General features: G+C 39.7%; 1 protein-coding gene across 2 annotated transcripts in view; it reads left to right on the forward strand.

Moving 5' to 3' along the window:
• Positions 1–7,436: 7,436 nt before the first annotated feature.
• Positions 7,437–16,005, forward strand: part of LPIN2 (lipin 2) — a 78,653-nt gene continuing 70,084 nt past the window's right edge. For both annotated transcript variants that reach the window (XM_008074761.2, XM_008074762.2), the window contains exon 1: positions 7,437–7,676. In XM_008074761.2, coding sequence (XP_008072952.2) covers positions 7,572–7,676 — 105 coding nt within the window. In that variant the 5' untranslated portion in view covers positions 7,437–7,571. The remainder of the gene's footprint in view (positions 7,677–16,005) is intronic.

The raw sequence follows: 16,005 nt of genomic DNA on the forward strand, positions 1-16,005 counted from the left end.
TACAAGAATATGAGATTTTGCACAATCTGATGGGGAAGTAGAGTGGTGAATGCAGTCAGAGGCTGAGAATTGTGGAACGTTGAGAAGGAAGCACAAATGGGGAGAGAGAGCTGACCACAGAAACAAAACAGGGTTGCCAGATTCTGATGGGGGACCATTTAGGGCTACAGACCAGTAGTTTATACTGTCACCTGTCTGTCCTACCGGCAGCACTTACGATGATTCTTTATTAAAGTGATATCTCAACTTCTTGGGTGGTATTTTCTTTAAACATATGAATTTGATGAAGAGTGAACTATAAATTAAATATCAACAATATGCTTAAAAAAAGAGTGTCTGAAATCAAATCCACCTTGGTTTATATCCTGGCTTCTCCATTTGGCAGCTGTAAGACCTGAGCAAGTTCCCATTGTTGATGACAGTTATTTGTCTAGAATGTCAGTCACTTATGTCCCTCGCTCACTTGTCTCTTAGATCCTAGTGTGTGTATTATTTGTATAACTTTATATGTGACAGAATTATTACATTCTCCCCAGAAAATTACACATCTTGGAGATTATGCCCGAATTTCTGGTTTCTAAGTACAGTACTTAACATTCCTTCTATAAATGGAAGAAGACAGCAGGAAGGAAAGTACCAACTATTTACGAATATTTTTAAAGTAAAATGTTTAAGTGTTTGAAAGGTGAAAGAAATTACAGTGACAAAATAATTAAAAGAGCCATCTCCGCTTTTTCAAGTGGTCCAGAAAATCTTGAATTAGAAATATTGTGGAAAACCATCTGTGGAACGGGAAATTTCTCTCTAGAATCAAGGAATATGAATATGGCTGGTGGGGGTCCCTACGTTATGCTAATCTCATTATTTGTGAAAATTTTCACTTACATTTTCTTTGGATTGTATTAATGATATAATCATCGTTTGCTCACTTTTTAAGCCATCTCATTTTGTGATCTGGAGTATAGAAACCTACTGCTGCTTCCTCAAGTACTTTCATTTGGCCTCAGTGTTGTGGTGCACTGGGCTGCTCCTGTTGTGAGTGTATGGCCAGTGATTTGTTTCTGAAAAGATAAAAGTATTAAAATTTTTTAATTCTTTTAAAATTATTTGCTATTTTAAAATTCAACAATAATATGACTTGCATTTCAACAGGATTTTTTGAGTTTGAATGAAATGGGGTGACATAGCTCTAGCACAGAAAATGATATACTTTTAGGGTGTTACCAAGGTGAGATGAGAGAAGAAAATGACAGATATTTTAATGGAAATCATTATGCAATTAACAGGTCCCCTCTTCCTCACCACCCCCACCTGTGAGGCAGCCAAGGCTCTGGGAGCCCTGCTTGAGCGGGACAGATGGTTTTCTACTTCTTTTGGCTTTATTTTGTTGAAAACTTTGTCCAGAAACCTTGACACAAGTCAGACCATAATTCTTCTGGTCTGTAATTGGGCTGTTTAGTTTTTTTTTCTTAATGATCAGATGCAATTGACTGCCATGCCAGGCACCTCTCAGTATTGTCTTTCTTGTCTGAAATATTGGGTGAAAGCTTGACCCCTTGGAACATTAGTGTTGGAAGGGTTAGACCTCAGAGGTTATCTAGTCCCCAACTCCTTAAATTGGATTGTACACTTGGGGCATATTTTCTAAGCTTTATGGTAAATATGATACATTAACCCTTGAACTTGGTAGATGAAAGCTTTGACCAGTTAGTCATTTTTTTCACATTACAAAATACTTATCAGAGTAGAATGCAGAATGGGTGACTTGTAAAGATAATTGAGAAGTCTTCAAAGAAGTTATCTTGGGGAGAGTTAACTTTAGGCTGGGCCTCTGATCTCAGGAGACCCTCCTGTTTTTTTCTTCTCTGTTCCTGGAAAGATCTATTTGCATTTTATTATTCATTCAAAGTTCAGTGAAATAGCCACTTGCTGTCTTGTTTAGAGTTTGGGGATTGGGTGTGGGTATTATGAAACACTGGAACATGAGTAAACGCCATTATTCAATAAGCAGTTAAACTACAAATATTTGAAAAACCTGAAAGCGGACAGCAAGAGGACCTTTCTTGGTTTTGAATAAAATATGTCAGTCTCTTTGGAGTTAGTTTTATAGTTTAAGCAGTGAATTATAACTAATTTCTGATGGGGAAGAAATACTTCATGTGCTTTAATGTAGATGATAAGAGAGCCATTTGGCTCTAAATTAAAACAAGGAAATTTGTTTCAGGTGGGCTGTGGTCCTTACATGTGGGCCCCTTTGTCATGAATGGCCTTGAAAATGTAGAAATGCACTTAAGTACTTTACTACAGAGTAATTATGGTAGGTATTATTAAACGCTTTGTAATTGAGACTTTAAAAATATTTTCATCATGGTTGTTTACTAATTAAAACTTAGTTTTTTCGTATCTTTATTGGTAATCCAGGAGAAAGCTGTTGCACTTTCACAGTGTGGCCACTAGAGGGGGTATAATTATTTTCGTGTTTTGTGGTAAAATGAGACCATAGCTTGTGGTATAAAGGTATAAAGGCCAAGGAAAGTGGATTGCCTGAGCCCACGGGTTCGAGACCCACCTGTTCAACTTGGTGAGACCTCATCTTTACAATAAATAAAAAATTAGCCAGGCATGGTAGCGCACACCTGTAGTTCTGGCTACTTGGAAGGCTGAGGTGGTCATTGCACTCCAGTCTGGGCAACAGAGTGAGACTTAAACTCAAAAAAAAAAAAAAAAAGAATGAATATATATATATATTTCTGTTGAACCAATTTAGCACAACTTCAAGAAAATTTCAGGTTAAAAAGTTTTGAGTAAATCCTTATACTTTCTTAAAAAGCCCTGTATACCTAGTCTTAAGTGTTCATGGGATTAGTAGAAAACAGAAACAAAGAAGGTATATATTTTATTTAGCATTATTATCCGTTGTGGAATCTGAACAAGATTTTGTTTTTCCTGACTAGCATTTTAGCTTTGTTTCTGTAAGTTAGACTATTTTTGAAAGATTTAAATCTTGGAAAAAAGACTTCCAAATTCCACCCACTTAAAAAAAATAATTTAAGATCATTGAAAATGCTGTGCAAAATCAAAAAGTAGTTGTTTTAGGAAAAACTCTCTAAAACCGTGTTTTTTCTATGATCCCACACCACACAACGATTGTCAACACAGAAGAAACTTCTGTGACCAAATGTGGGAGTTTCTTCTCCCCACCACTAAGCTGTGGATACCAGCTGGGTGTCCTCCAATCCAATTTTGACATTACCTACCTGGAAATAGTGTCAGATCCCACTAGCTGAAGGCTCAGTCTCAATTTCCTTCATCTCTGGCAGTTGCAAGTCTAAGCCTTTGTAACTTCTGACTGACTGGCTTCAAGAAGTTGGACTTCCTAGACCCCCTCTTTGGATTTGATTAATTTGCTAGAGTGGCTCATAGAACTCCGGGAAACACTTACTTATGTTTACTGATTTATTAAGTCTATTTTAAGGGATACAAATAAACAACCAGATGAAGAGATACATAGGGCAAGGCTTAGAAGGGTTCAGAATACACGGGCATCCGTGCTGTCCCCATAGAGTTAGGGTTCACCACCCTTCCAGCTGTCCATGAGTTGTTCTTCACTTTCCTGTCAGCCTCCACATTTTCAGCTTTCCAGGAGCTCCCTAAACCCTGTCCTTTGTGACTTTTATGGATACTTCATTGGTGGTCTATGATTGGAGTGTGGGCAACCATGTTGAAATGTGATTGGAAAAAAATTCTCTAAACAGAGCAGGCCTGTCCTTTCAGACTTTTCTTGGCCTCTTTGCAGCATTCCTTCAACTAGGGTTTATGGCAAGACACTCTAGAATGAGAATTTTTTTTTGGAGTCAGTGTCTCAGTCTTTTTGCCCAGGCTGGAGTGCATTGGAACCATCATGGCTTATCACAACCTTGAACTCCTGGGCTGAAGTGGTCCTCCCACCTTGGCCTCCTGAGTAACTGGAACTATAGATATGTGCAACCGTAACCACCTAATTTTTTTGGTTTTTATGTAGAGACGAGGTCTCGCTGTGTTGCCCACGCTGGTCTTGAACTCCTGGGTGCAAGTGGTCCTCTTGCCTTGGCCTCCCAAAGTGCTGGGATTACAGGCATGAACCACCATGCCCAGCCAAGGATGAAGATCTTTTGACCCACAATCAGATTAGAGTCCTGCATGGGGTAAATGAAGGGAGAACAGTAGAAGGTCAGAGGGAGAAATTATGTTTCCTGAAGCCAAAAGTGCCCCAACATTATAACAAAAGATGGTATGTAACAAGGGCTATGGGAGCTGTGAACCAGAAACTGGATGAAAACCAGTATATATGTATATCATAACACCGCAGTAGTTTTTCTCCATATTCAGCCATTTATTTTTATTCTAGCCTGTAGAAGAAAGTTTGACAATACAGCAACATTTTCCTTTGAAAATTACAGGGATGTTTAAGAATTGCTGCTGGGTGTGATGGCTCACATCTGTAATCCCAGCACTTCGGGAGGCCGAGGTGGGAGGATTGCTTGAGGCGAGGATTTTGAGACCAGCCTGGCAATAAAGCATGACCCTGTCTCTACAAAAAATGGAAAAATTAGTGGAGTGTGCTGGCATGCACCTATAGTCCTAGCTACTTAAGAGGCTGAGGCAGGAGGATTGTTTGAACCCAGAGGTTCAAGGCTGTAGTGAGCGCCCCTCTACTCCAGCCTTGGGCAGCAGAGTGAGACTGTCTTAACAAAAGGGGGGGGGATTATTTTATCTTTTTAATATTTATTGACTAAAACTGAAAAGTGCCACTACACAGATGATGGCTGGAACCAGAACTTTGAGTACCAACCTTGGGGGTCAGGGTGATCCACAAGTTGCCATAGGAGGAAGCTGTTAATGTGTACCTGGTGGCAACTTGTATGTTTAGAAGGTGAGCTCACCTCTGATGGATCTGTGGTTCGTGCCCTCTTGAAGTCAGGACATTCTGTGAGTCATCCATCAGAACAGTGAAACCAAACCAAGACTAGCAGGGAACCCAAGTGGCTGGCCTGGGGCCTGCGTGTTGTGTAAGAGGTGTTTGAGGTGAGCATTGCTGAACAGAGTTCTGTTGAACTGACCTCTGCCCTCCTCGATCTCCACCACGTGCCAGTCGTCACTTGTCATGCCTTTCCTCCTGTTTCTTGTCTTCCTTCTTCCCCATTCCCTAGCATATTCTCTTTTGGTCTCTACTTGGCATAATGAAAAAAGTACTGAACCAGAAATTGAGAGGCTTCTTGTTCCAGCACCTTTGCCAACCAAGTGGGTGATCTTGGACTAATTTTCTGCCCTCTTTCTGGGCCTCGGTTCCATTAAATTGGATATGATTTTTCTTCTTTTTTCTTTCCGCTTTCCTACTTACAGTTTCCCCTTCCCCTGCTTCCCACATGCATATTTTCTCATTTCTTCCACATTTTATTTCCTCTGCTCTACTAACCTTTCCTTTTTTCTCCTTCTCCTTAGGTTCCTCCTTAATCCCTCTTTCTCCCTCTCCTGCTTGCCTTCCCTTCTCTCCTGACCTCTGGCATCTTCTTCCATTTTCCCTACTGGCAGCACCCCAATATCAGACTTTTGTCATGACCATTTGGTGCTGGGGATCTGGAACTGCAACAGTTCTTGGATGAAAAGATACACATTTTTGTTCAATGCACAATATTTAGTCCATTTAAAAAAAATCACTTCTCTTTTAAGGAAGAATTAGTGTGTATGATGTGCATTGAATTAGATTACAATCCTCTGTAGATGCTTCAGTGTACTGAAGACTCACGTTACTATCTGGTAGGCTGGACAGCAAGCAGGGAGACGTGTTGAATGTGAGATAAATTTTCCTGTTACTATTTTTTTTTTTTTTTTTTGAGTCAGAGTCTCACTCTATCTCCCAGGTTGGAGTTCAGTTGACCATGATCACTGCAGCCTTGACCTTCTGGGCTCAGATGATCCTTCTGCCTCAGTCTTCCAGGTAGCTAGGACTACAGACCACACCACCATGCTTGGCTAATTTTTTTTTTTTTTTTTTTAGAGACAAGGTCTTGCCATGTTGCCTGCTGGTCTTAAACTCCTGGGCTCAGGCATTCTTCCCTTCTTGACCTTCCAAAGTGCTGGGATTGCATCATGCCCAGCTGTGTTTCTAACTTTGGTGAAATTGGTTTTTAATTCTGCCACTTAGCTTCTTTATTACATAAACATTGGGGGTATATTGCTTATTAAATATTAACAAATCCCTCTTACTTGGTTAAACACTTGGAAGTTGTCTTTTTGTGAAATTTAGTTTTAGAGAAAACGGTTTAATGTGAAGATCATTAAATGCATGTGGATCAGCTAGCATATTTTTGATGAGGTAACTAAATACTCTTAAGGAATGATGAACAATCCTGTCATCTTCAGTTCTTCCTTAAGTATAGCTTTTTGCCTAAACGTCTTTCCCCTGCCCTCTGCCTCCCCCCCCCCCAAGTTTTTCTCAGGACCCTAGAGCAGCACTGCTCAAGAGAAGTATAATGTCAGTATAGTTTTAAGTTTTCTGGTAATCACATTTTAAGAGTTTAAAAAAGAAAAAACTAGTTAAAAATAATTGTAATGTCTTTAACGCAGCATATCCAAAATATTATCATTTCAACATGCAATATTTATTTCAACATGTAATATGTATAAATTATGATTGTTTAATTCTTTTTTCATTCCCAGTCTTCAGAGTTCGGTGTGTTTTTACACGTAGAGCATCTTGCAGTTGGCATTAGCCTGATTGCAAGTATGCATAGCCACATGTGGCTAATAGCTATTTGTAATGAGCAGCACGGTCCCAGACCGATTTGAGTAAAGTACTGTATTTTAATTCAGAAACTTATTTGTTCATGTGTGTTTTAGGTTTTTAGGAAAATTTAGTTAAAATTACTGTTGTGTTGACTTACTGAGGGTTGGCAAGGAAATGCCAGTACTCTTTGGATTTACTATGTTGCATTGTCATACTCTTGAAATCAAATGCATTTTGTTTATTATTTACAGTACTGAGCAGAATATCTTTCAGAATTAAGAAAATATATTGTGTCATGACAATATGACAAAGTTTTTTTGTTTTGACTGACTTTGGAAAGCTTGCTGATAACTTAGAAAATATATGTAAACTATTTTTCTTATGTGATTAGCTTACATAAGATTATGTCTCCATATGTATGGCTGTTTTTATTTCTAAAAAATGAGAATGTGATTGGTTTAGAGAATCATTAACTCAATCCCTGTCTGGTGTGATGGAAGCTGCAGTGGCCGTCATGTGATTGGGCAGGTCTTGGTACCTATCAGTGTAAACACATGGCACAGCCTGTCCCATGCCCCTGCTTATCTTCTTTGAAGAGAAGGGGTTGAGGCATTTGGAGCAAATCTCATTGGTAAATTTGCGTGTGCATTGCTTTTTTTTTTTAAGAACCATTTCCTTTCAGTTTTAACCATATCACTGTGTCTGAAGCAGTTTGCACTCAGTTTGTCAGAAGAGCTACTTTCTGTTTTGATGATACCTATATCTCTGAAAAAAGACATGTGTGATAATCTAGTTGAATTCTAAGATGTTTTACTTAGAAGATGATAGTGAAGATGAGGAGAAGGTTCCTGAAGGCTCATTGAGTAAAACTCAAGATGTTTACCATGTCAAGGCCCCTCCTGGTATCTTGGTGAGTTACATCTGCCATTGTCCCCATTCCTTTGCTTGCTCTACCTGAACACTACTGAGAGGAGAGGATGTAATCCTCCCTCTAACTTTTCATTCTAAACACTATGTGGGACAGAACTTCTACTACCTGCTCTCCCTCATTCCCTCTACACCATCTTTCTGCCTTTTCCATTTGTTATTGCTAAGCAGAAAACGCTTTAAACTTGAGAATTTTTAAAAATTGGGTTTTACAACAGTGTTTTTGGTTTCACATTCTCTTTGTGTCTACCTGTAGTAGTTAAGGTATAAGAATCATATAAAAGTTATCCGGTTTTTGTTGTCCTATCCCAAACTTTTTGAAAGCTAAACTATTATTTTGAAACTGGCATTTTATTCTGATATATGATAGTGACTCAGTCTCTTCTGTGATTGTAAATAAAGAAAATTTTTGTAAGTGTAAAATACATGGGGAAAATAGAAATTGCCTGAATTTTTTTTACCCAGAGTTTTCTCTTTTTGCAAGATATAAAATAAAACAAGGCATATAAGCTTAGTGTAAGTCCCAGAAGTATACATTAAGGAACTGAAATCAAGTGACTTAAGAATGATATAATTTAGCTTTACCCACAAGACCTTTTTTCCTAAAAATAATGCCAAGTAAACATGTACTTTTAAAGGTATCTTTTTTTAGCCAGGCTTGGTGGCTCAGCCTGCAATCCCACGCCTTTGGGAGGCTGAGGTGAGTGGATTACCTGAGCCCGCGGGTTCAAGACCCACCTGGGCAGCGAGACCTCATCTCTACAATAAATCAAAAATTAGCCGGGCGTGGTAGCACGTGCCTGTAGTTCCAGCTACTTGGAAGGCCGAGGCGGAAGGATCGCCGGAGCCCAGCAGGTCAAGGCTGTGGTGGCCAGGAGCGGCCACTGCACTCCAGTCTGGGCAACAGAGTGAGACTCCAACTCAAAAAAAAAAGGTATCTTTTTTTAAAATTAAGATGAATATTTTTATGAAAACAAGCATAAAATTAACAAGACAAAAATTAGTTTCTAAAATCTGTGATTCATAATCTGATTTTAGTCTTGAAATTATGAAAATTCTTATTGTCACCTTCAGTAAATATTACCACATCCCGTTTGCTTTTTTTTTTTTTAGATCTGTTGGTAGTCATGTACTTACTTGTTCAGAGTTCCCTAGAACTAATAGAAAGACTAGATGAATATGAATGGAACACAGGTGCTACTAAGGGAGACAGTTGGCTTTTGAAATCTATATTTTAATATTATAAGGTGTATATACATATGAGTTCATGCACCTTTATTGGTAAAGGTCAGAAGGGAGAATAGTGAACGTGGCTAACTCTTTATGAAGTACTTTAAAAATTCATTTAGTACTAACACACACAAACTGTCCATCACAGGAAGAGGTTCTCAAGACTTTTCACTGCTGGTGTTTTCCTGAGGGAGGTCAAGGGGTGTTTGCTTAGGCTGCATTTTATTAACAGTTCCCTTTTATATTGCTGTTAGAACATGGAAGTCCCATGAGTCACCTCCCTGCCCCATGAGGAACATGAACTTTCTGAATGGGTGATGTTTGGGATACTGGGTTTGATATCTGCTCAATAACTTACAATGATTATATAGGAGTTTGACTTTATAACCTGGGTGTGTGTGGCAAGAGGGCGAATCCTGTTTTCCAGGATCCAGACCTTCTGTGACCTAGATTCTCCTTACAAGTCACATCCTTCTTGAGTATCTCTCTTACTATAAGGTGACGGTTTCAGCTTTGAAAACCTTTCCTCATGATTTTATGTATTTGGAATGTAAATGTATACATCTCATGATTTAAAAAAAACTGTGAGAAAACTTTTGTGCTTTGTTAGAAATCAGCAATTTTTAAAAATCATGTTTTTGTATTTTTTAAACAAGTGAAGGCAATCCTTCCTTTGGTAAGAAAAGGCTAAATTATTTTATATTCAGATACTCTGAAGTTCCAAAATAATCTACTGACCTTATTTTTCCCTCATTTATTTTTAAATGATCTTGATTGAATTATTTTTATTTTTTTTTATTTTTTTATTTTTTTTTTTGAGTTGGAGTCTCACTCTGTCGCCCAGACTGGAGTGCAGTGGCCGCTCCCGGCCACTGCAGCCTCGACCTGCTGGGCTCTGGCGATCCTTCCGCCTCAGCCTTCCAAGTAGCCGGAATTACAGGCGCGCGCTACCATGCCCAGCTAATTTTTTGATTTATTGTAGAGATGAGGTCTTACCTGCCCAGGCGGGTCTCGAACCCGCGGGCTCAAGCAATCCACTCACCTCAGCCTCCCAAAGGCGCGGGATTACAGGCTGAGCCACCGAGCCCGGCTGATTGAATTATTTTTAAAATTAGGGGCCCAGTGAGGTGGCTCATGCCAGTAATCCTAGCACTTGGAGATGTGGTGGGAGGATTGCTTGAGCTAGAAGTTGAGACCAGCTTGGGCAACATAGTGTGACCCATTTCTTTAAAAAAACTGAGCTTGGTGGTATGTGTGTATAGTCCTAACTTTTCAGGAGGCTAAGGCAGGAGGATCACTTGAGACCAGGAGTTGGAGATTTTAGTGAGCTGAGTCTGGGCAGCAGAATGAGACCCTCTCTCAGAAAATAAAAGGGAAGAACATATTACAGGAGTTCTTATCCAAACTCATAATCCTAAGAAATGGTTATAGAATTGGAGTCTTTCCACAGTTTAGAGCTGGTAGGGACTTCACAGGTCACCTGGGCATTCTTATTAGAGAGAACCCAGTGACACAGAGGTTGCCCACACCTGTTCTTGGACTGGAGTGAGACTTGACCTTTGGTGTTCACATCTTCACCAGCTACTTGGGACTCTGGAATCCCTGAGGGGAGTGCAGTGCTTCTCAATCCTTGTTTCTCGAGCTCTTTATCAAAGTACCTGGGCAATTCTGGTTTCCTTCAAAAAAGCTCCACAAGATTTAATAATGTAAACAATGGTAGGAGGTAGCAAGTCACCGTGTAGATGGGACACATGATACAAGGCAGAGTGCTTCATGCCAAGAGAGGAAACCCTGAGTTCATTTGGACTTTGGAGTGGGGGTGAGAGTGAGGCTGGGAGTGGGGAAGCCCCACCCTTAGCACTTTGCTATTACTCTGTACAGTTATCACTTCTCTCTACAATTGTCATTTCTGCCCCAAATCCTAGAGCAACACTAAGCAAGCAAGGTCCAAAACTAATCACATCCCTCCAGTCTAGCACGGGCAATGTTTGCAAAGGCAATTAAATATTTAATTGAGTAGAATTTCATTTCCTCATGAAAGTAATGTTATTAAACCTAACTGTCTCATAATTAACCATAGAACTCTACTAAGTTCTGAGTCCTGGAACAAGGAGAAAGGAAGGGACAAAAGTAAGAATTTCCTCCTCCTTTCTTGTTTAAGGGCCAAGTGTCACCAGAATTTTTGAGATAAACTTTTTGTTTTATTTTGAGTCAGGCTCTGTTGCCCAGGCTGGAGTGCAGTGATCTCATGCTTACTGCAACCTCGACCTCTTGGGCTCAGGTGATCCTTCCACCTCAGCTTCCCCAATAGCTGGGACTTCAGGTGTGTGCCACCATGGTTGGCTGATTTTTTAAAAATATTGTTTTATAGAGATGAGATCTCACTATGTTGACCAGGCTGGTCTCACAACTCCTGTGCTCAAGCGATTCTCCTACCTTGACCTCCTAGAGTGCTGAGATTATAGGCGTGAGCCACAACACCTGGCCTGAGATAAACGTTTTTGAGTTCCATTTTCAAAGTCATGGTTTAGCTTCCACTCTTTGCACCCAACAGTTTTGATGGGCTTGAAATTAATGCCTTTCTTCCTCCCCCTCCCTCTCTCCCTCCTCTTTACCACCCCCCAACTTCTCCCCTAATTTTAGGAATACTGAGTGTTTGTGCTCTTGCCACTAAGCTGTGAATGGATGATGGCTCCCTACTCCCCTGCAGAGGTAGCAGGTAGCTGCATCTGAGAGAGAGAGAATTCTAGTAAACTTAACAGGTGTGCTTTGGAAGGATCATTAGCCAAGTGACAGTGTGGACTGAAAACTTTGAGAACTGCTTGGAGGATATATTGGCCCTGGGGCAGCCCAGGTCGGGCATATTACTTGTTAAGCAGTTTGTGGGAGTTATATTCTCTTAAGGTCATTCTGTTTTCATGGCATGCTTGCTTTTTAAAATCCTGATCCCACAGGAATTTTGGGAGGGAGAGTAGCTTTGGGACTGTGGCCATGAATATGTTTAGGCTGTTTGGAAATTATGTATCCATGTTTATATTTAAGTTGCCCCTATCTGTTTTCAGAAACTCTTAGAAGTAGCTTATAATTCAAACACGTACGTGCACATAACTGCCTTTACACAGGACTGTATATTGCATGGCTAAACCTATTAATTTAAGGACAACGAAATTCCTTCACTCAGCAACTATTTATTGTGCTACAACTGAATTTGAGAGATGCTTATAAATAAGTGTTTTTTTGCATTCATAAATATGTCTGAATTGATTTGTTACTGTGAGTGTATGAATAACACAGCTAGACAGATTTCCAGCAAATGGCTATATAAACACTTGGTCCTGATTTCATGCTCACAGTGAGCTGAGCTCTTTCACTCAGTTGTTTAGAGTGCCTGGTGAACCCTGTGTTGGAGATGTGTTCCAGGTGCCAGGCAGTCAACTTCGTACATTGGGAAGCATGTCTTAATTCCATCCTTGTGCTTTAGATGTCCCAGAAGCCAGGCTACTGGTCTAGTCTAAAAGAATTGGACATAACTCTCTGAAAAATCTCACCCCTCTTACGAAAACATTGATTTTACTTTATTTTTTTCCAGAGACAGGGTCTGTCTCTGTGGCCCAGGCTGGAATGCAGTGACATGATTATCGCTGTGTCCTCAACCTCCTGTGTTCAGATGATCCTCCTACCTCAGCCTCCTGAGTAGCTGGGACTACGGGCACGTGCCACCATGCCAGGCTAATTAAAAAAAAAAATTGTAGAGCTGTCCAGGCTGGTCAAGTCATCCTCCCGCTGATTCAGCCTCCCAAAGCACTGGGATTACAGATGTGAGCCACCATGCCTAGTCTTGGACAATGATATTAGACAATGTATGTGTTACATTCGTATCTTGGGAATTAAATATTCAAAATCAACTCAGTTCTACTACAGATAAAATTATAGATACAAGTTCTAGAGTAGGTAGTGTGTGTGTGCTTTAAATTGCTTTTATTTATTTGGAAGTAGAGTGAACAATTTTTATTTGTTACTTTTTGTTTTGTGTCTTGCTCTAGAAAACTATCCCTCCTTTGAGGCCTATTGCATAATCTAGAATAATTACTTAAACTCTCTTACTTTGTTTAAGTTATTATATGGAAGATTTTTTTCCAGAGGGTGGGAAAAACAACATACCAGTCTTACTTTGTTAGAATATCTCTTTAGCTCTGTGATGAAATCATGTTTAAAACTTTTTGTGCCTTTGGTGTGTCAGTTTAACCTTAGCTCATATCTTTGTGGAAAAGATCTTCATCAGAAATCTGTGGAAAACAAATCCAGGAATACCTGACAGAGCTGTGTAATCTCTAGAGTGTTATCACATTCTCAGGTTTATCTGAACTCTACTTGAACTGCAAGTAGAGAAGCTATCTCCAGCTAGGTCAGGGGGCAATAGCGGAGATTATAGAAGTCATTTGTCACCTTTATTTCTCATATTCTAACAAAACATTAAACCTCAGCCATTGTAGACTGATATTCTTAGTCTTAAGATTGAGATCATGGTGAAAAGGGGAAATAAAACAGGAAAGGAATGGGAAATACACCCTTCTTCAACTCTGTTCACTCTTGAAGACAAGAGGAGACTGGGAGTCATCTACTCACCTGTGGTCATCAGACACAGCTTGAGATATGCTGGCATTTTATGGTCACTTGGGGGCTCTCAGACGTACTCAAAACTGTAAGCTAGGGAGTGACCTGGCCATGAGGATTCCTCAAGATGCCTTACTGACTAATATGCAACCAGGGTGAGAAGCGATTTCCAAGGACAGTGATTCCAGAGTCTCACTGATCACTGGAATGAATCGCTGTTGAACTTTCAGTGGAAAATACAGATTTTTCAGGCATAGTGAAGTGGAATTGAAAGTGGTAGTGGAGCCCAGGAATAATTTTGTTTTGTTTTGAATACTAAACTACAGACTTGATTCAGATTTTTCCCACTAACATTCTTTTCCTGTTTCAGGATCCAGTCTAGGATCCCACCTTGTGTTATATCTCCTTAGTCTTTTCCAATCTGTGACAGTTTCTTCATCTTTCCTTTTCTTTTATGACCTTGACATTTTAATGAGTACTGGTCAGATACTTTGTAGAATTTTTCTAAATTTAATATGTCTCATATTAAATTGAGGTTATGTGTTTTTGGTAAACACATAAAAAAATGATATATTATTTTTAGTGAGCCATACCAGGAGTCTCTGATGTCTATGTTTCTTGGTTTTTTTTTTATTTTGTTTTGCTTTGTTTTGAGTTGAAGTCTCACTCCTTTGCCCAGGCTAGAGTGTAGTGCACACTTACCACCACGCCATTGTCAACCTGTTTGTCTCCAGCAATCCTTCCGCCTCAGCCTTCCAGGTAGCCAGAACTACAGGTGTGCACTACCACGCTCAGCTAATTTTTTGATTTATTGTAGAGACAAGGTCTTGCCAAGTTGTCCAGGCTGTTCTCGAACCTGTGGGCTCAGGCAGTCCACTCTCCTCGTCCTCCCAAAGTGCTGGGATTACAGGCTGAGCCACCAGCCCAGCCTGTCTTTCTTAAGTTCTCCTTGATCATTTTATTATGATGGTGTCTGCCAGGTTTCTCTACTGTACAGTTAACTGTTTTTACTGTTTTTTTTTTTTTTTGAGTAGGATTCTTACACTGTTACCCAGGCTGGAGTGTAGTGGCACAGTCATGGCTCACCTTGACCTCCCGGGCTCAGGCTATCCTTCTGCCTCAGCCTCCCAAGTAGCTGGGACTAAAGGCACATGCCACCACACCCAGCTAATTTTTTTTATTTTTGTAGAGATGAGGTCTCACTGTGTTGCCCAGGCTGATTTGGAGCTCCTGGGCTCAAGCAGTCCTCTTACCTCAACCTTTCAAAGTGTTTCTTTTGCAACGAATGTATACTTTGGGAAAAATATTTTGAGAATATCCATACATCCTGTTTCTCCTCAAACTTTTGTCCTCTATTTTTAACATCCATCAATGGATCTTGGCTGCCACAGTTATTGCGATGGCATATTCTGATAGTTCTGGTTCTCTCCTTCTTTCTTCATTTATTAATTGGAATTCACTTTTAGGAGAAATCTCTTCTTTCTCACCCACTTATCTATTAATTTAATTTTTATTGGCATCATTGTGGGTTCATGAGTACTTGATTCTGTGGGTTATAATCTAATCATATTTTCTTGCTCAGATAGTTCTAGGCTTAGGCCTTTGGAGTTCTTTCAGTTTGACTCCTGTGTTCCTCTAACATGCATCCCATTCTTTTGATTTAGAGTGCTTCCCTACTCTCTGGCACCACAAGATGCTCCAGCATCATCTTGAATTTTTCTACCCCTAGCCCTGGAATCAACCATTTCTCAAAAGAGTCCTGCTTCCTTTTTCTACAGAATAATACTTAGAAACCAAGATATGGGGTGTGGATTTGCACGTTGCTTTGAGAGAATCCTTGATTCTAAATCCTCTTACCAGAGAGTTATGATATTGAGGTATGTATTCTAGCTGAGACATAGGCATATCTGCAGTTGTATATCTATTCATCTGCATATATATTTTAAAAATGAGCGCATACTGAGGTCTCCAATTTCAGTCAAACATCATAGGGTTTATTTTAGCCTTTCTCTCTAGGGAATTTTATTTTGAGAAGCTTCTGGTAATTTACAATTAATTAGATTTAGGAAATGATGACTTCTGGATATATTTGTTAGATACATTGTGGATCCAAAGGCTTAGGGCTTAGTTAAGTACTCTTCATTGGTGAACAGTCTTTTTCATGGTGATGCATCGTTTTTCATGATTGAGTTAGTCAACATTTCTTATTATTATACTAAAAGGAATTTTTATGTCACTCCTAGCCCTCATAACTAAGGAAACTTAGCCTCCCAGGAAAGGAAATCCTGTTTTTTGTAGTGGAGTGGAAAGTCCAGTTTCATGACCAATATTCTTATAAAAATTTGTCAGAGAAATTTAGCACATTTGAGGAAATGTTTAGTGCGTTGAATGCCCAGGGAAGCTGTTAAGCATTTTTAAAAACATAAACAACCCACCCAAATGATAGAAAGCTTCAGAGTTTCACTAAT

Source organism: Carlito syrichta, unplaced genomic scaffold, assembly GCF_000164805.1.
Source record: "Carlito syrichta isolate Samal-C Ts95f unplaced genomic scaffold, Tarsius_syrichta-2.0.1 Scaffold317479, whole genome shotgun sequence".
In the NCBI taxonomy this organism is placed as follows: domain Eukaryota; kingdom Metazoa; phylum Chordata; class Mammalia; order Primates; family Tarsiidae; genus Carlito; species Carlito syrichta.